At 36.2% G+C, this 20938-nt stretch overlaps 3 protein-coding genes across 4 annotated transcripts in view; 1 reads left to right on the forward strand and 2 right to left on the reverse strand.

The window, feature by feature from the left end:
- Positions 1-20938, forward strand: part of LOC111049247 (WD repeat-containing protein 7) — a 155845-nt gene that overhangs the window by 83530 nt on the left and 51377 nt on the right. The gene's annotated exons all lie outside the window — the stretch shown is intronic.
- LOC111059779 (cuticle protein 16.5) lies at positions 3476-5943 on the reverse strand. The gene is made up of 2 exons (XM_022347403.2): positions 5774-5943; positions 3476-4256 (listed from the first exon to the last, which is right to left on the reverse strand). The coding sequence occupies exons 1-2, from the start codon at positions 5783-5785 to the stop codon at positions 3666-3668; spliced, it is 603 nt and encodes a 200-aa protein (XP_022203095.2). The 5' UTR covers positions 5786-5943; the 3' UTR covers positions 3476-3665.
- LOC120350713 (vegetative cell wall protein gp1-like) lies at positions 9393-16299 on the reverse strand. The gene is made up of 3 exons (XM_039425395.1): positions 16177-16299; positions 10901-11431; positions 9393-10437 (listed from the first exon to the last, which is right to left on the reverse strand). The coding sequence occupies exons 1-3, from the start codon at positions 16186-16188 to the stop codon at positions 9652-9654; spliced, it is 1329 nt and encodes a 442-aa protein (XP_039281329.1). The 5' UTR covers positions 16189-16299; the 3' UTR covers positions 9393-9651.

The following is a 20938-nucleotide window of genomic DNA, read 5'->3' on the forward strand; positions in this document are numbered from 1 at the left end:
CTCGTGCACCTGGAAGCCAAAATTTTAATTTTCCTTCTAGATTTTTCAGAATTAATGTTTACATTTCATTAATGGTACATTCGATTTCATTAAAAAATCACCAAATCATATGGTCGAAATTAAAAAAGGAACATCTGTTTCTATATTGCTTTCTACCTGAAAAACATAGTTTTGAAACTTCGTTTTCCTGATGCAATGTTTAGGCCTACACGTGGCATGGATTATTAAATTTTTCAGCTAGAACAATTTTTGAGACAAAAGTGCTAAATAAACGTTTCATCAATGCTGTATCGGCAATATGAAAACGCATGCAGTTAATATGTCTTTGTATGAAGGTGTTGTTATTCACATAAATAAATTATATTCTTCCTTTTTAATTAATTAAAATTTGAAAATTATTCGAGCCCTGATAGAATGACTGACTTACTGTACAGTCAGTCGAAAATTTTAATATTGGAATGAGGGGTATTTTGGCAAGCTGAGCAAAAAAATAAGGTCATATGCACCTTTTCGTTATATCTTCAAATGAAAAATGAGTTTTGTGGGCTGTCAAAACTCCCTCTGGAAGGGAAACTATTCAACTTATTCTATCTTTTAGTAAAATAACAATGATCATCCATCTATGTATCATATTCTATACTATAATAAAGGAAAGAAATGGATTATAAACGTAGCCTATACAGGTGTAAAGTATAGGGAAATTATGTTTGACGCATTATCACGTCAGAACTACTGGACTGATTAACTTGAAATTTTGCATATAGATTCTTGCTTAACCGAGGGTGATTATAGACCAATTTTAAATTCTTCAAGATTTAATTACATCAAGTTTTCAGTTTGTCAAGTTTTCAATTATTTGTCATGCTTCCAGTTTGTATGGAAGCAGCAGAATTTCTCTTAAAAGGGAAATTGGAAGATATGTATGATTGGGGATCCTTTTCGAATGATAAAAACAGGTTTTCCGCCATTTTGAATCCAACTTCTTTTTTTAATTGAAAGGTGGTCCTACTGATTTACTTGAAATGCAGCATATAAATTCTTAATCAACCGAGGATTCTTATAGGCCTATTTTGAATTCTTCTAGATTTCATTACGTCAAGTTTTAAGAAAGACCCTTGCGAAGCATAGGTTACCTGTTAGTATACAAATATACGGAAATTGCTCGCTTAATATAATAGGATATTGATGAAAACACAACACCGTCTGAACATAATATCTCACACTTATCAACCCCTTGAAGAAAAATTCGATTTCTGTTGAAAATGATGATCAGAAAATGTATGCTATTTTCTATAATACGATGTCTGTAAAACTTGTCTGTAAATAAGAAACAAAGACAGGACATGATGGCATTTAAAAGTACTGCCCAATACGATGAAAGCTAGTATGTAGATTTTTTGATTCTCTTACAATCTTCTTCTGATCTGTATTTTCCACTTATCCATATTTTTCTAGATTCAATATTGGTTATATTTGCATAGCTTGTATGTGATTTGAATAAAAGCAGACTACTAAGAAGTAAAAGAATATCTGATACAGTAATTTTATTTCAAGTGAACTATAGTACAGACAATAAAAGATTATAGAGGGGAAAGCTTGGAACACAATTTTCAACTCCACAGCTCTCTTAAGGATAGTAAGAGGATTAACATATCAAAAGTCCTCACCACTACCGCCTGTGCTAAAGGGGTGAGGGAGGTTTTGAAAGTGCCATTTTTTCATTTTTCGCATATATCTCGGAAACTATGCATCTTATGAAAATTTGTATTCTGTGCAAAAGTGAAGCTTACAAAATCATCAACAAGTTTTGTCTTCTACCTTTATTCCATATTTCTCATTTTTTCTGAGATATCCGCTCTTGAAGGTCAGACATTTTTTGAAAAAACACTTCTGCCTCCAATATTTCATGTTTTTGGCCTTATAATTTTTGAACTATTGATGAAAAAAATCTGTGCTGATTATAAGCTGATAGAGCATCAAATTATCTTCAATTTAATGTATATTTTCACTATTTTACGCATTTCCCTACGACAGTTTCAGTGTTGAGAGTGAAATTTTCTGTTCAGCAACAATAGATCAGTTGACAATGAAATTTGGAGGGAATGTTTGGAACACAATTTTCGACTTTGCAGCTTTGTTGATACTAGTTTGGAGGTGAGCATATCAAAAATCTCAACCACTACATCATGTGGTTTGAAAGTTGCATTTTCCACATATTACTTACATGCTTATATCTTGGAAAAACAATGTGTTCTATTGACATAATCAACTTCATAAAAATTAAGCTTAATAAATTTCCTACAAGTTTTGTTCAATAGAGGTTTTCGATAAATCCGATACTTTTCGAGGTATTTATGCTCTAAAGTGATGCATTTTCGAAAAACCTATTTTTCTTCCATTTTTTCGCTGTTTCAAGTCTTATAACTCTTCAACAATTGACGACACAAGAATGTTCTGGTTACGAGATTGTAGACCATTAAATTATCTCCCTTTTCATGTATAATTCGACCATCTCACGCATTCCCATACGACTGTTACAGCAGTTTTAGTTTTGAGTGTCAAATCTCAAGATTTGCAACAAGTGACTTTCTTCGAATATCACACTATTTTGTCATCATAAATTGGCAGTGTTATTCAGTATGAACATTAATATTGAATACCTATTGGAACGTCTGCGTTACTAAACACAGGCGGTGTTTCTAAACTTCCTACCAAAGACACTCAAAACTAAAACTACAGCAACAGTCGTATGGGAATGCGTGAAATGGTCGAATTATACATGAAATGGAAGATAATTTAATGCTTAAACCATATTTCAGCTATTGTTTTGTAATTAGATTGAACTATATGTAGAGCAGTAGAAGTATATGCGTACTATCGCAGTTCTAACCCATCCACCACACAGATCTGTCTATGTTTCTACATAGTGCAGTACGAGTAAGTACATGTGGCTGGCTACTCATCTATAGTTCATAGTTAAGTATGAGTAACTATGTATAGTGAGGTCTACGCTATAATGGCAGTGTTTGTTTAGCAATGGTATTGCTATCCTTGTCTATCATTCAACAATGCGGATAGTGCTATCTTTTTCTCGCTTTGCTCTGTTGCTAGATCGTCGTCTTTTAACAATGTAGAATCAATAATTATCAAAATATTTCATCTTAATCATGAATTTCCTGAATTTATTGCTGAATAATCCTGAAATTATTGAAAAATATAATTTCTAGCTTAATAAAATATAATTGAGTATTTTAAACAAGAATGAACAGTTAATATTACATGAATAAACCTGTATCAGATACCGTCTAAAGAAGGCACTGACAAGACAAAGGATCGGCAATGTTTTTCTCCTTTCTTTCTCCACTGCCATTATAACGTGGGCATCACTATTGTTTATTTAATATTGTCATGAGAGTAAAGCAAAACTTATCGTTCAGGATGGGAGTGATAGGAGCAATTGAAAAGAAAACAGTGCTTTGTAGTTGAAATAATTTGTTACTAGAATTTATTCTCTATACGGTTTCTATTGAATTTAATATTGAGCAATTTTGAAAACCTCATGCAATGAATTGCATTATAGTTGTTATGGAATAGTGTTGTGGACTAGTGTTGTGAAATGCCCAACCGGGGTCTCATCGGCTCTGGCTATTCTGTTGAGTGCAGATCTAGTCGACTCTGTAGGAGACGGCGTGTCCGGGGGTGTTGACGATGGTGGTGAGGGTAGCGGCGCGGACGGCGGGTGCGACGGCAGGCACGACGGGGGCCGAGTAGACAGCGGGGGCGGCGAGGTGAGCGCCATAGACGGCGGGGGCGGCGCTGTAGATGGATGGAGCGTAGTGAGCGGCGTAGGCGGAGTAGGGGTAGACGGCGGGGGCGGCAGCGTAGGAGAGGACGGGAGCGGTGGCGGCGAGCAGGGGGGTGGTGGCGGCAGGGGTGATGACGGGGGTGACCGACCTCTTGCCACGGGCGTGGGCGGCGGCGTGCTCGGCGAAGTGGGCTACCTTGGCGGCGGCCACCTCGGGGGTGTCAGCCAAGTATCCGGATGGGGTGACGACGGGAAGAGCGTAGGACTTGTAGGCCCAGGGGGCGGCATAGGGGTAGGCTCCGTGCGAGTAGGCCGAGTAAGGGTAGGCAGAGTAGGGGTAGGCCGAGTAGGGATAGACTCCAGCCGTGTATGGGTAGACTCCGGCAGCGGCGTAGGGGTAGACCGGCACAGCACCAGCCACGGCGCAAGCCACTACGGCGCACAAAGCAATCTGAAAAACAATCCATATTTAAATTTGTTGTACAAAATCAGAGTAATTAAGTGAAAGATTTAAATGCATCATCCAACAAATAAGTACCCCTCAATGGGTCGCCGTCTAGGTGTCACCCCGACTACTTGACACAGAATACAGAAAACAAAATTATACTTGACACAGTTACAGAAAAAATCGCTAATGCAAAAACATATAGGTATAGGGTACAAACTTATCATTGTTTAATGTATAATTGATATATCCCGCAAGCAAGAGTTGTGTCATGAACCAAGTACAATGGATTAGTGTTCATGAATCATGAACAATATTCTTTAGTGCAAGTGTAAGTGTTACTTGTTGGTTTAATGTAAGTATTATCTATTTATCACTACCAAGGAATTAGTAAGAGTATTTTTCTACTGACATATTATTAATTCCATACTAAGTTTTCAAAACATCCAGTAAACATATTTTAGATTATGAGAACGCTTTTTCCAAAAGTATCAATTCATGAGAATTTCCAAAAGAATTCAATGTACACACCAAATTCCACAAAGCAGAACGCGCTTGGGAATCAGTCAGGAGTTGACAGGATAAATTTGAAATGAAATTCCTTTCTCCCAGTTTAAGTGAAGTGTATTATTGTAATAATAAAATTATGTCAAAGATCTATTATTCATGGAGTTATTATGAACCCAATATTGCTAACCAATAGATTTCTAAATGTTTGATATGGAATTGCAAAAGATATTAAAATTTGATGGCAACATAAAATGTTATATTTAAAATGTTTGCATCGATTAAAGTGATTGATTCTATCAAAGTTTTTATTTTGACTTTTTATTCTATCATCAAACTAATATTTAGCATCTTTATCACTGAAGAAGTACCTATTATCTCATCACTTTTCAATTGAAACCAAGGCACATTAGGCATTCATTACTCATGATGGCAATATTTTTAATTCATCAATACAGCATATATAAGTTTCACAGGTTTCATAAAATATCGGTTTCACGCTTTGAATCAATGATAATATGCATCACACAACAAAACTACAGAGAACCCGGTTTCTAGGCTAGTTTTCAGAATGAATTAAAAGTAAAACACTATGTTTTTCAAGCTTTCCCCAAAAAAGTAGCGGTTACCAAATTCAAATTTATATTATCAATTGAATATTTATCAGCTAGTAATCTATTATCAATCTTTTTCAAATGTTTTAAATTACAATTATACTGGAATTAACCTTATCTTGGACTGTGTCATCACCTACAAATTTGGAAGAAAAATAGCACAAGGACTACCTTATTATTTTATCTACCAATGTTATTACATTAGTGTCATTTGTATCATAAACTTTTCTAAGTTAACATTGTTGCTAGCTACAATTCATAATCACATAATTTGAACGTATAATAGTGCGTATGTGACACATAAATCAGATAATTTGAACGTATAATAATTCGAATGCGACACATAAATCACATAATTTGAACGTATAATAATGCGAATGTGACATAGTGCAGGCTACTCACCAAGACCTTCATGATGTGAGATGAGAGAGCTAGTCTGCAAACAGTGTACGAGACCTGATGGACTTGGGTGATGCCGGAGTTTATATACTGGACGCATCAAGGCCGGGTTCTCTGTCTGCCCGTGTACTTCCTTCTCCTTCTCGGCGAGTACACACCCTGAGGCAACCAGAAACAACTACCTACCTGGTTGGCCTGCCGGTCATTCCTCTTTCTCAAACTAAGCCCACTTAGCGGGCGGGGCTTTGCCATTTTTGGAGCTAAAATTGCAGCCATTCAATCAAGTGTTCAAGTGATGATCTTGAAAAAAGATGTAATTTCTCATGATGAGAATCTTTTGATGATATTCTCCGATCAGTATTGATGCTTCGGATCAACAATTGAAAAAATTATCATGCTATTAAAAATTAAGTGACAGCTATATCTGGATTGTATCTATTACATATTGTCCAGATGTATGGATCTTGGAAATAAATTTCAGTAGAATCTACAGTATTTTGTTCTCCACGATTGGATATCATTTATTACTAACTCTTGTACCAGTTGATCGCATGGGAATCTTCCCATGATTCTCTCACATCAGTTTAGTGTGGATCTTGAAAATAAATCTCAGTAGAATTATTATTCTCTTCTTCACGATTGATCATCACTTATTACTAAATCTTGTACCAGTTGATCATTGCAACAATATGTTTTTCTTAATACACGTACATTTTTCTTGAAACCTAAAGGTGCGTACAGATTTACGCGCCGCAAACATGAGCAATTCACTTTTAATCAGCTGATGCCAAGCTTTTTATATCTGTATCTTACCGTTTCTGTAAAAATACAGATATAATCAGCTGATTAAAAGTGAATTGCTCATGTTTGCGGCGCGTATATCTGTACGCACCACCTTTAGATTCAAGTAAGGAACTCATATCTGATGACTTTGATGACAGGATTTTATCGAGTTTTCATTTACTCAGAGTGATGCTCTCATAGCTTCAGACTGCTTAAATTTGTGAAAACTTAAGTTTCTCCTATTTCAACGTGCTTGTCGATTTAAGGTGGATTGTCACGTTTACAGTGCAATATTCTTGTAAAGGAAACAGTTTTGGGCTATCATGCCTGATGTTTCCAAAGTTGTATTGCTTTTTTTCGAAATTAATAAATAAGTGGAAGTGACTGGAACAGTGAAAATATAATTTCCATGAGTTCTGATTGGACTATTTTCTCTCAGCACGGTCGAGCCAGTATGAATAGTCCCATTAGATCATATGGGAATAATATTCTCACTGTACCGGTTACTTTCACTGGCACTGATATGTGGGAATTCACATATCACTTGCTGATATAATGTGTTAACTCACATATCACATATCACTTGTGGGAATTCACATATTATCGCTTTCTTGTTTGGACGCAGTAAACAGTCCAGAGGTGTTAAACCCGCTTAGTTTAGTTGTATATAGACATATAATAAACAATCTGTGGATAGTTTTTATTTTATGATATAAGCCAGTCGAGTACAGAGCTGCAGCGTTTGTTGTTCGTAGGATGAGTAAGTAGGGCTTACTGATTCAACCTTTTAAACCCTGTTAGTTCATTGAGAAGAGAAACCGCAACCTATCTCATTCCTTACTTCTAGTAGTTCGCTCTTTGGGATAAAACGTCACCCATAGTCGGAAGTATTTTAAATTATATTCATTATCCAGATTCAAGTGTTATAATCTGAGTTAGAATGATCTCATTGAAGCCTCTCTATGCATGTCCTTCACATAATTTGTATTTTATTGAGCGACTTCACTGCAGTCTTGATATGTGTGTCAACTACCGGTGTTTTCGTTGCTGAAGTGATGAAAAGTGAGGATTTCCGTTGAAATTTGAGAGAATTCAAATCTTACAGTTGCCTGAGTGGTTATTACATTCAATTCAATTCAATTTATTCAATTATTCAGAATTACACAACTTACAGAAAAGTACCACAGACTTACGCCCAAAACGGTTTCAATTCTAATTAATACAGCAGTCCAAATGTAGCTAGGTTATGTGCCACTTCAAAATTCTTCAATAACACATGAATAGTTCTCAAAAATCACTTTTTGTGTAGTTGAGAAGTTGATATTGTGGTAATTATTCATATTGAATGAAAAAGACTAAGAAATTGTCAAAAACCACGGATTTATTGATCCTTAGAACGACCGGTTTCGGTTATTACACCATTGTCAATCTCTGATATACTCAGAGAGGTTTATCCTCAGAGGACAGAGGTTTATCAGAGATTGACAATGGTGTAATAACCGAAACCGGTCTTTCTAAGGGTCAATAAATCTGTGGTTTTTGACAATTTCTTAGTCTTTTTCATTTAATCTCATAAATCACATGATAGATTCTCTTGTTTTAACAAGGACATGCTTGCCGCCACTTTATACGACTATTGTACGTTCTGTAGGAATTGAATAAATAATTCAAACAACGCCGTACTCTGTTGAGGAAAGAGAATATTTCAAATTCATTTATACGATTAAGCATCTCCCTACTGTAATAAGTGAACATACTTGTTTGTATATTCCACTCAAACCTTATCCTCAGACTATTGCAGTTGTTGTAAGTCAGGGAGAATCAAGTTAGACACGGCACGACCCCAAGTTCAATCTCCGAAGTATATTCAATTGACTGTCTTATTACCAATGCTTTCTGGCTCTTCAAGACTAGAATCTGTCACAGTTGTACATAGTCTTGCAGATTCTTATTGTATCTACCGTGGGTCTCAGAATGTGTCGATTGGAATGAATGTCAATTCTTAGCGCATGTACTTCAACGTCTTGAATTAATCCGAATCGTGTTCTCAATATCGAATATTTCAGCTCTATCCCTTTGATCTCAGGTACTGTACAAATTCCCTTTGATGACTGAGAGTGTATACACCATTGTATTTTAATTTGGAGAGATAGATTCAATCCATTTTATATTCTGCTGGTGATGCTACTGTCTCATTCTTGAAGTTTTATCTCGCTATTGAACTTGAAGCTCGTTACTTTTAGTTCTCATTCCTTTTCAAGTGATGGTGGTTTGTTGCATGTTGAAAAACTAATACCATTACATTTCTATATGTAGTCATCAAGTAATTCCGCTTCCACATTCTTGTCAAGTGCATATACAAACAACGACGAGCTCTAAAGTGTGGGTGGCTACTATGTCATCGCTCGTCTTCACTCCGCCCGTATAGATGTGTTCAGCGAGCCGCTTGGCAAGCGACTTGGCAGACTACTTGGGGAGAATGTGGCGCTGTCATAAGAGGACGAGTCATGTATTCTTTATGGCTAAATAATAATCCAGTTTGTTGTTTTGGTGAAACGTTGAATATAACAATCCAGTAATAATATCATATTACTTTAGATTACCTAGATTTCAAAGATTTATTCAATTCTGACTTGAAAGCATAATTTTTGTGATAATAGTAAATTGAAAATAATGAATTTATAATGATGAGCTATTTTGTTCCATGAAGTACCTGCCATAGTTGAAGAGGTGAAGAGGTAATTTCTATATAGTGGTATGCTATCGCGTATCCATGTATTTCGGAATAGTTTAATAATTTTAGTTATGAAAGGAGAAGAATTCAAAGGAAAAGCCATTATTTTTTTTATAAAATATATTATTAAATCGTATAAAAACAAAACATTAGATTTTTACATTTTTTTAAATAAGATAAAAAAGCAATAATCAGCAGCTATGTACAAAAACAAGGAACAAACTTGAACACATGGCAAAATCGGTTGGTCGTTTCCGTAATTGAACACTCACTCGGTGAACGGTGTTAAAGCCCAGCCGTGGTCTCGGTCGGTTCTGGCTCTGAACACGTCGTTGGTCGGGGAATTGTCGGCAGCCGGTGTGATCTAGTCGACCCTGTAGGAGACAGCGTGGCCGGGGTTGTTGACGATGGTGGTCAGGATGGCGGGGCGCACTGCGGGGTAGGGAGCGGGCGCTGGCACGGGGGCTGGGGCTGGTTTAGGTGCGGGAGCCGGGGCCGGGAGTGGCGCGTAGAGGGCGGCAGCTGGGTACACGTATGGTGCTGGGGGTGGTGGAGCTGGCTTAGGTGCTGGAGGTGGGGGCACTGGCAGAGGGGCAGCGTAGATAACTGGAGCGGGCAGCACGTAGGGCTTGGGTGCTGGGGGTGGAGCTGGGGTGGTTGGTGCTGGTGGTGGAGGTGGGGGTGGTGCTGGCAGAGGGGCGGCATAGATGACTGGTGTCGGGTACACGTAGGGGGCTGGTGCAGGTGGAGCGGGCTTTGGTGCTGGGGGTGGTGGAGGTGGTGGAGCTGGGTGTGAAGCCAAGATCAGGTAGGAGGATGGCACGTGGGGAAGTGGTGCTGGAGCTGGTGCTGGAGCTGGCTTTGGAGCTGGTGCTGGAGCTGGAGCTGGAGCAGGGTAGACTGGAAGTGGGTGTGGGGGTGGCAGGGGCACAGTGCTGGCAGGGAAGATGGCGTGGCGCTTGCCCCTCAGCTTGGCCAGAGCGATCTCGTGAAAGTGGGCTGCCTTGGCGTGGGCGACCGCAGGTGGGTCGACGGGCAGGTTGTTGGATGCCACTCGGTAGCCACCCGCGTCGGCGATGTAGTCAGTGCGCACCACCTTGCCCTCGGTGTCAACATAGCTGAAGCTGCCGATCTTGTTTCCGTAAGCGTCCTGCAATCCAACATCAACAGTTTTATTAGTTTTGACTAGAGATTTCAAGCTGTTCACTCGAGGTTTCAACGAGGAACTTGTTGGGACGCCTCCTCAGTCACTGTGAAGGGATGTTGTATTGGAAAAGTGGTAAAGAAAACAAAAGAAATGAGATTGTCTTTACATGTTCCAAGTCGGTCAACTTGCACGAAAAATGTATTTCATTCCTATGACATGCTACTAAACCATAGATAATTCATATCTCATGAGTTATTCACGTGTTCCTGAACAAAAAGATCAACAATCTATTGGTATGAAGTGTCAATTGTGTCAATTGAAAAAGCTTTCTCAAATATGTACTTTGATGAAATTGTGCATCAATCACATAATATGTGATATATTACTCGGGTTTAATAATCACATAAGGATATTTTACATAATTATCAGAAATTAGTTGAATAGAAATGAATGAAGTTGTTTGTACCTGGACTGCGTTGTGGGTCTGAGTTGGCTCTGAGTGTCCGTACTTGGCCTGTCCCAACTCATCCTGAGCGTGGTACTTGGTGACTGGGGGTGGTGCTGGGTGGGGGGCAGGCACTGGTGCTGGAGCGGGTGCTGGTGCAGGGGGTGGGGGTGGTGCTGGCAGAGGGGCAGCATAGATCACGGGCAGAGGCAGTGGTGCCGGTGGAGGTGGAGGTGGAGGCGGTGGAGCAGGAGTGGTTGGTGGTGGTGGGGCTGGAGTGGTTGGGGGTGGTGGGGCAGGCTTGAAGTAGTAGGGCGAGTACACCACATGTGCTGGTGGGGGTGGTGGTGGAGGTGGCGGCCTGATGACGATGGGTGCGGGGGCGGCATAGATGACGGCCGGTGCATCGGGTGGTGGCGGCGTGGTTGGTGGAGGTGGTGGCGGCGTGGGTGCTGGAGGCGGGGGTGCCGGGGCTGGTACGTAGTGGTGTGGCACTGGGTACACCAACGGTACGAATCCCTGGCTACAAGCCAACACGGCGCACAACACAACCTGCAACACACCACAATATAGAATATGTTGTACCATAGCTTACTGCTTTGCATTCCTGTCGGCAGATGCTCTTTTCATTCAACTGTTCTGCACTCTTCACGCGTCTTTATAATATTATTACTTGGGTTCAAATTCACCAAACATGAAAAATAGGTTTGAGTAGCAGTTGGTTCTAAATCAGATGATTTTGAATTGGTTTTGGAATAGGATTTTTTGTTTATTGACCGAGCGAAGTGAGGTCTAAGATTCAAGTCGACGGTTTGGCATTTCTCTTAATGTTTAAATGTTTTGTTTATATGTTTTCGCCCCACTTGGATGTAATGAGCTGGTTTACGTGCGTCATATGGAGGCCGAAAGTGATTGTTTTCTGACCAGGCCGGTAAAATTTTTACGGCCCTAGGGCTGTAAAATAACCTTGAAGTCAGCTGATTCTGATTTGATGTGAACGTGTTTACAAAATAGTTTATGAAACGGAATCAGTTTATGCTTCTAGAATTGAATAAAGTTTTTGCAATAAGATACTATCATTTTATTTGGATGAATGAAATACAAATGAGATATTATAAACTATTCAAATTCAATTTTCAGAGTATAATAGAATCTAACCTCAAACCTCCTAGTAAAGCGTTTATCACGGAACATGGTGGATAAACGGAATCATTTTATGCTTCTAGAATTCAATAAAGTATTCTGTAATAATATACTATCATTTTATTTAAATGAATAAAATACAGATAAGATATATATTATAAACTATTCAAATAATTCGATTTTCATAGAAGAATAGAACTTCTAACCTAAACTTCCATTGACATTCAGATCACATCAGATTGGCCGAATTTCAAGTGTGCTAAAACAGCTGATCAAAAACTTTTTCAAGTGTGATAAACCAGCTGATCAAAAACTTTTTCAAGTGTGATAAACCAGCTGATCAAAAACTTTTCATTATTTTTGTGTTTATCATTCAATAATTAAAACATTTATAATAATATCATCTTATTGTCATTTGGAAGAATAAAAAGTATAAACTCAATCTCTTACATAATTGAACATAATCTTTTAGGTTATTTAGACAAATCAGAATAAAAAATAAAAATACTTGGACAATTTCTTGATATTCAGATTTGCTAGAGCTATGACCTTCCACTTTTGCTTTCGGAAGTGCTTATAATAGACAATGAGAATAATTATTATTCTCATATATATATTTTTTATTTTTCTGTGTGGCGAAAAATTACGTTCTCACCATGGGCAAAAATGTTTTTCCGGCTCTCAATCTTTTCTAGTCCTCGGCCTACGGCCTCGGACTTGAAAACCGATTTCGAGCCAGAAAAGTCTCATTTTCGGCCCTAGGTGCGAAATATACTATTATATGTTGCGCATTTACGGCGAAACGCGGTAATAGATTTTCATGAAACTTTGACAGGTATGTCCCTTTTTTAATTGCGCGTCGACGTATATACAAGGTTTTTGGAAATTCTGCATTTCAAGGCTAATATAAAAGGAAAAAGGAGCCTCCTTCATACGCCAATATTAGAGTGAAAATCAGACTAAAGAATTATTCATCATAAATCAGCTGACAAGTGATTACACAGATGTGTGGAGAAGAGACTGGCTTCTGTATTTCCATAAGGTCTATAGTTTCAATCAGGTACTTGTGGATGAGAATACTGCGTGAGGTCTACTGTTCACAGAACTACTAGTTTAGCATCAACTGGCGCTCAAACCAAGTTTTCGTTCAAGTGAATTCGGACTTAAATCATGCTCTAGATCCTTAACTATTTCATCTCATCAATGGTCAAATTTGCTCTTATTCTACTGTCATGAGTTCTTCCTTGTTCATTCTTATGTTGAATGAGGGAATACCTGTATGTTAAGTGAGGAAAAACCTTCTAGAAGTTTTCTGGTCTTTCCCCACCATTATAACTTATAACATAGCTTCAGTATAATTATACAACATAGCCATTACTGGTTAGAGAGAAGGCAGAAGCTATCATATAGTGAATTACTGGTATACTGGTTACCTATCACTGGTTTAGCCATAACATATACTGAATGAACTTGAATTAAGTGTTCATAATGAATAGAAAAGTGAAACCATAACCCTATTTCGGACTTCTAAAATGTTATCTAAATTTAGGAGAGAAATAGTACAAGGAGTATCCTTAGTTTTTCTCTCCCAATAAGTGCTACTTTGTGAAAATTATAAATAAATAAATAAATAAAGTAAGAATAAGAATAGTAGAATGAGAATAATACAAATTATTTGTAGATTGGATTTCGTGATCAGGTCGGATTGAAAAAGGCATTTGATTATAAGGCAATATTATATTTATTATATCCCTATTTCGGACATTTAAAATATTATCTTAATTCAGGAGAGAAATAGTACAAGGAGTATCCTTAGCTTTTCTCTCCCAATCAGTTCTACTTTGTAGAAATTATAGATAAATAAATAAATAAAGTAAGAATAAGAATAGTAGAATTAGAATAATACAAATTATTTGTAGATTGGATTCCGTGATCAGGTCGGATTGAAAAAAGCATTTGATGGGTTGAAAGCAAGTTACTCAATTCAAATTCTCAATGCTGAAATGAATTTCCGATAAAATTAGTGAATTATTCACTAATCATAAAAAACAATTCACGATAACGATGACTTTAATATTATTACAAATAAAAATCAGAACAATTTGATAGACTAAACAAGAAATTCGGTAACCACTTGTTCCATCCGCTTTGCTTTGAACCTGCGACGTTACTCATTAGCACATTAGCACCTTGTTCTTTGAATAAGAACTGAATCAGCCAACAAGGCCATTGTGCAAAGTACTTTTCGACAATCGTCATACATAGAGTTTTAGTGAATGTTCTATGCCTTTCATTCATGTTGGCGGAAGAAAGTGTTTATCTATGTAGAAGTTGGTTTGCTCGTTTGCAGCGTTACACACCAACGCCTTCACATTCATAACGCTCAGAATTGAACTTGAATTGAAATAATTAATTATGTTGTCCCGTTCGGTTATTGCTATCGCTGCCGATTAACCTTGAGTCCTTTTCGAATAACACTATCCCCATCTTTTAGCCTAAGTATGTGATTGGGTCTAACAGGATGTAGATTAATTGAAAAGAAATTTGTTGGTTTTTATAGAATTGAGATGAAATTCATTTTTGTTTTTAGAAAACTATTCTAGCGAATGAGTTGATGATTTTCCAGTATAGTTAATAATTGTTGGCTTATAAATGAATTTAAGTTTTAAAATTGATAAAACCTAGACCTTTGCTGTCGAATGTCTTTGCTTTTCAATGCTTGAAGATTGGCTAGTGTAGGTATTAACAAACCTAACATGTTATTGTCAAAATTTCTCCAGATTAGTTCCCGAAGGGATCAAGCTTGAGAGGATTTAAATCTGATAATTCCCTCCCATCAAAGGTTCTACAAAAACTGAATTTTTTTAAACTAGAACTTCATTTTCCTATTTTTCTACTTGAAAACGCGTGAACTTGATTCTGTCTGTGGAAAGTGTGGGTCGGTTTTTTTAGAAGCGATTGATTGCATAATTTTTTTGTGATATCCAAAGTCTATGACTTCTGCGTGGAAATGATTCGAGGCGAGAAATGATTCTATTAAATAACAAATGAAAATAAAATCGAGCATAAATTCTATGACTGGAGCAGCGATTGCTTACTGCAGCTCCAACAAATTGGCTAGCTCGTCAAATTTCAATATACCATTGAATTTCCCAGTTTTGATGGGAAATTTGAAGCTTGAGTAATCAAATGCATAAAGCTATGTACAGTAATATGTATCGGTTGATTTAGTTTCGTTATTTTACTTGGACTGTTGAAACCACTTTTCAATTTCAAATTTTCTTGCTGTAGTTAAGGGAATGATAGAATTCCAAAGGGAAGTTTTACTTCGAATTCTTGCTGTAATTAAGGCGATGATAGAATTCCAAAGGGAAGTTTTACTTCGAATTCTTGCTGAAGTTGAGGCAATGATAGAATTTCAAAGGGAAAATTTTACTTCGAATCAATTGGTTTGTAATATTAGTTGTATAAAATTGCAGGAATCCAATTCCCATTCATAATAACATAAAATCACTATTTATTTAATGAATAAATAACGAGCCTATTAATGATTGAAAAAATCGAATGTTAGAAGATTGTAACACATAGCAGATTGTGATTACAAAAATAATTAATAAGCGGAAAATTTTGTTAACAATTTGAATAATTGGTTCAATTTATAGGATGAATGTATACATTCATTTTCAAATACATTTACATTTTTTCTTACAAATCAAAAGCATGAATGTATAGAAATATTAGTTGTAATAAATTATTAATTCTTCTTAAATATCATCAAATTGGTAGATGTTATTATTGTGAGAATCATGTAGTTTGAATATATGCTTGATATTTAAAATAATTGAAAATTAGTCTTCAATATTATGATTCAGATCTGATCAAATTTGAATATTATTCGAAATGGATTTCTAATATTTTGAAATGTTGGAATTATTGATTCCTCCGAAATATGAATATTGGTAGATGTAATTATTGTCAGTATTATGTCCTATGAATATTTGCTTGATATTTAAGATAATTGAAAATTCTAATTAAATATTTTGATTTAGATCAGTTTAAATTTGAATATTATTCGAAATGAAGTTCTAGTAATTTTTTAAAATGAATACTTTTCAATGATTTTAGTTAGTATAAATGTTGATTGCAATACTCACCAGGACTTTCATGTTGCTGTTCTGTGTGAGACCAGACACTGAGACCAATGTGCTGTTGTTGGAGTCTAGTATAGCTTATATACCGGGAACCAAGGCCGGGAGAGCAGTGCATATCCTAGTCCTGCTCTGCTGGGCTGTGCACCCCTTCACACAGCCAGTGCCAGCCTTGAGCCAGGTTCCGTTTCTCCACTTTTACCTGCCCACTATTTTCAAACTTTCAATCAGATTTCGGCTCAAAATTCTATGGATCCTGGGGAATCAGGCTTAGAAATACATTCGAGATTCTGGATCAGTTGCTGTCAAAATTTGCGAACAAAAAATCTAGTGTTCCAATAATATAATCGACAAAATCTAGAAATATATTCGAGATTCTGGATCAGTTGCTGTCAAAATTTGCGAACAAAAAATCTAGTGTTCCAATAATATAATCGACAAAATCTAGAAATATATTCGAGATTCTGGATCAGTTGCTGTCAAAATTTGCGAACAAAAAATCTAGTGTTCCAATAATATAATCGACAAAATCTAGAAATATATTCGAGATTCTGGATCAGTTGCTGTCAAAATTTGCGAACAAAAAATCTAGTGTTCCAATAATATAATCGACAAAATCTAGTGTTTCAATAATATAAATTAAGTTAAAATAAATCAAGCTATCATTTAAGTTACGTAAGTAACATAACCTTTAGACTGTGTATTCCAAATTAAGGTTTTAAGCAGTTTTGGGCAAATAAATACCTTTTGATTTTACCTGGATTGTATTTGCATATGAATAAATCAATAAATAATCGACAACATCTAGTGTTTCAATATTATATCATCTAAAAAATCTAGTGTTTCATTAATATAATCGACAACATCCAGACCCGGTTGCACAAAAGCCGGTTAAATTGTAATCGTGGTAATTTTGCGTGAACCAATCAGAGAAGGCTTTTTTGAAAAGACTTAATCACGATCAAAACTTAACACTTTATCTAGTGTTTAAATAATATCCTGAACAAAATTCCCGTTGACGGTACACTTCCTGATCGTAATCATAACAAAATTGTATGCTATTTGATTGTCGTTCATCTGATAATTTTCTCGTAATCAACAAAAATTGAATTCCAGCTAGTTTTATGGTAATTGTGTTTAGGGTTTTCATTGCAGTAGAACTTTGTGATAGTTTCGTATGGAGTTTCCAATTGAATTACTGGATTGAAGTTGGTAGAAAGCATACATTTTTCTGAGGAGCCGAAGATGAAAATGTGTTTTGTACTTGTGGAAAACCTTTTCAACTGAGACTCTACCAGTTAGTTGGCTGGTTGATTTGATCAGGAGAGAATAGGTGCTTAGTGAAATTTTACTATGCCATTTTAAGAAGAAGTTTTAATTTGAACTGTTAGTATTCATTCATTTATCCATGTAGATTTGTAAATTTGAAATTTTCCATAGTGTTCAGTTTTTCTTTTTACTTTTCATAGATGTTGATGTAGGTAGTGATGTCCGCAGCCCAAAATACGTGGTTATTATAATGTAGATTCAATTGATTGAAAATTCGCCATTTGATTTGATGTAGTACTTGAAATTAGACTTGAGAGAATAATTGAAATATTCGCTCCCCATCTTGATGTAAGGGTAGAATGCATTTATCTGCAAAATGTTGAAAAAAGCTTAGAAATTCAAAGTTTTAAACGAGTTTGAAATATTCAAACTATTCCCACTTCAAACTGCTATTCCGACATTAATATTCAGCAAAATAAAAGTGGAACAAATTGGATATAAGTATGAAAATTCCTTTTGAAAGACAATAAAATATACAATGATGACAAGGGAGTGACATCACAATGACACAAATTCTGTTTCAATCCTTTCTTCGTGAATGTCATGTTCGGGAAAGAGACACTTTTAGGCTCTGCCTGTGTCCTCTCCTAATTATATTGTGTATTATGATATGTAAAGCTATGTCATTAGTTGCAATTGATCCTGAACTGATTATGATATTTAGTTGTGAAATTGAATCAAATTTCTTGAGGAATTAATGTTTTGCAATAATGTTCGTCAATTTCATTTATGAATTGTTAGAAGTAGATGAAAAACACTTTGTATTAGAACCCAATAGATTGAATTTCAAAAATGGACATTTCGATATTGTGAATATCTTTGAATATTACCATTCCACATCGTTGTCTCCTTGTAGATATATTCACTTTGATATTGTTATGAATGAAATTTTCAACTTTTTTAGCAAAAATAATAATTTCGTAATGAAATTTTGGTATGAAGTTACATTCAATTTATGTTTGTAGAAAGGGATGGATAAATATTTATTGATAACAGTTGAACGGTGCAGTCGTCTGAGGTGCATCAGAGTCAGCCTTGACTTTGACTATCATCAGTTGAACGACCAACCTATATTTGAGTCATTTCAAACCGGTTGTAGTAGTAAAGATGAGTAGGATCGTCGCCGATTCAGTGCACTTTACGGGATTCAAATGTTACTGAGTTCATTCATGAAGAAGACTCGTTCTTCTCAAGGTTGTTGCTGCTCATCTTCATTTCAGTTTTCATGTTATGTATTCAAACACGTGATCTGAGTCGAGTCAATGTTCTTGGCCAATGTCAATGTCACGAATCTTGTGTTGTTAACCTGAATTCTCTCCAAACAAGTTCGTCTGCCAATTTCCTACTGGGTGTAACATATGCATTTCCTAAGTAGACTCAGAATACTATGATCTTAGATTCCACTGTATTGCTTCAGTTAGCATTTTGTAGGGAAATCACAAACTATTTCCCCCAAAATAACATTCTTCCTTATTTTGAGATTATGAGAAGCTTGTCTCCAGTTCCACCGTGTTTCTATAAACTCTTTGTCGAGAAATCATAACCCATATCTCTCACAATAATATCCTTTGATTGAAGGAACAAATAATTGAAAATTCTTTTTGTTGAAATACCGCCGTTTTATAAAGTTACATCACAATATTATATTATCGTTATTCTAATTGCATTCAATCTTTATTCTCATTGATTAATTTGTTACTTTGTAAAATTCGTTGAATAATTAGCAAATACCGTCATTTAAAGTAAATAAGTGTATAAGTCAGTAAATATTGCAACGTACATCATACATCAACGTACTCTAATCTAATCTAATCTAATGTTCTATTTTTCTGACTCTAAATTCTGTAAAATTACATGAAAATGTTTCAATTATTATTGATATGAGTGTAATATTTTTGTTTTCTATTCAGTTTCTCAAACTTCAAAATTCTTAGTTTTTGAGTGAAAAAGTACTAAATTTCAGAAAAGTGAAATCATAACCTCATTTTGGACTTTTAAAATAATACTATCTTAATTTGGGAGAGAAATAGTGCAAGGAGTATCCTCAGTTTTTCTCTCCCATTCAGTGCTTCTTGTAAAAATTAGAATAATAAATAAACTAGTAGTTCTGTGAACAGTAGACCTCGCGCAGTTATAACGACGTTCCAAACCATAAGCACATCCACATTGATACACTAACTATTTATTTGATCAGATTATGCTTACACAAGATTAAATTTAATTATCATATAACGCTTTCCGGAATTTAGCGCCAGAAAACCAGAAGACATCTAGGCGCCCAGAAGAGCTGTTATAAGTTCTTTGCATCCTGTTTAATAGTGCATAAAAATTGCATTCAATGAGGCATGCAATTTATAGTCTACACAGCTGCTAATTGTTTACCTAGTTACATTGAGATATTGAATTGCATGCGTCATGGCATGCAATTTATAGTCAATTCGACAGCTGATTTATGATGAATAATTCTATAGTCTGATTTTCACTCTAATATTGACGTATGAAGGAGGCTCCTTTTCCCTTTTAATATTATCCTTGAAATGCAAAATTTCCAAAAACCTTGTATATACGTCGACGCGCAATTTGAAAAGGAACATACCTGTCAAATTTCATGAAAATCTATTACCGCGTTTCGCCGTAAATGCGCAACATATAAACATTCGAACATTTAAACATTAAGAGAAATGCCAAACCGTCGACTTGAATCTTGGACCTCACTTCGCTCGGTCAATAAATAAAAATAATATGTTGTAACTGGGATTCGCATGAAGGCGACAACCCTGATGCTATAATAAGTTAGTGTTTATGTCTCTCTTGTGAGGAGTGTGCTTGAGTTTGGCTCCATGGTTTGGAGTCCTCATAGTGACCAAGATAATCGTGCAATCGAGAAAATTCAGAATAAATTGCTTCGTTGTCTATATTTTAAAAAGTTTAGAAGCCTCTTGGTTTTCCTCCTGACAGACTGAGAGATATGAGCTTTACTGTTTTCCATTTGGTCGCTGCTTTTGTCTCCTGTCACCTGTGCTGCTGTCAATGCTCAACTTTCATGTGCCCTCCCCCCATCAATGCTAGGAATTCTGATCTTTTTTCTTTGCCTCAACATGCAATTATTTAACGTTATCTATGTAGTAAAATATGATTTCATGACTAATCCCGTTCCTGCAGCAAATTGAGTATTCATAGAATTTTTCCTATTTACCTACATTCTTCACGATATCATAGTCTTAATCTTTGTTTCTTCATCAACTCCACCTTGTCTCATTCCAACAACGGTACCTACAGAATACAGAAGATGAATTAGCATACTCAACTCTTGAGCTGGGATTAGATCTAAAGGTGCGTACAGATACACGCGCCTCCAACACGCTCCGCGCACACTGCACTCGCTCCGCAATCGCTCCACTCACGCTTCGCACTCGCACCACAATCGCTCCGATCATGA

The sequence above is a fragment of the Nilaparvata lugens genome, chromosome 3 (assembly GCF_014356525.2).
Source record: "Nilaparvata lugens isolate BPH chromosome 3, ASM1435652v1, whole genome shotgun sequence".
NCBI classification, from domain to species: Eukaryota; Metazoa; Arthropoda; class Insecta; order Hemiptera; family Delphacidae; genus Nilaparvata; species Nilaparvata lugens.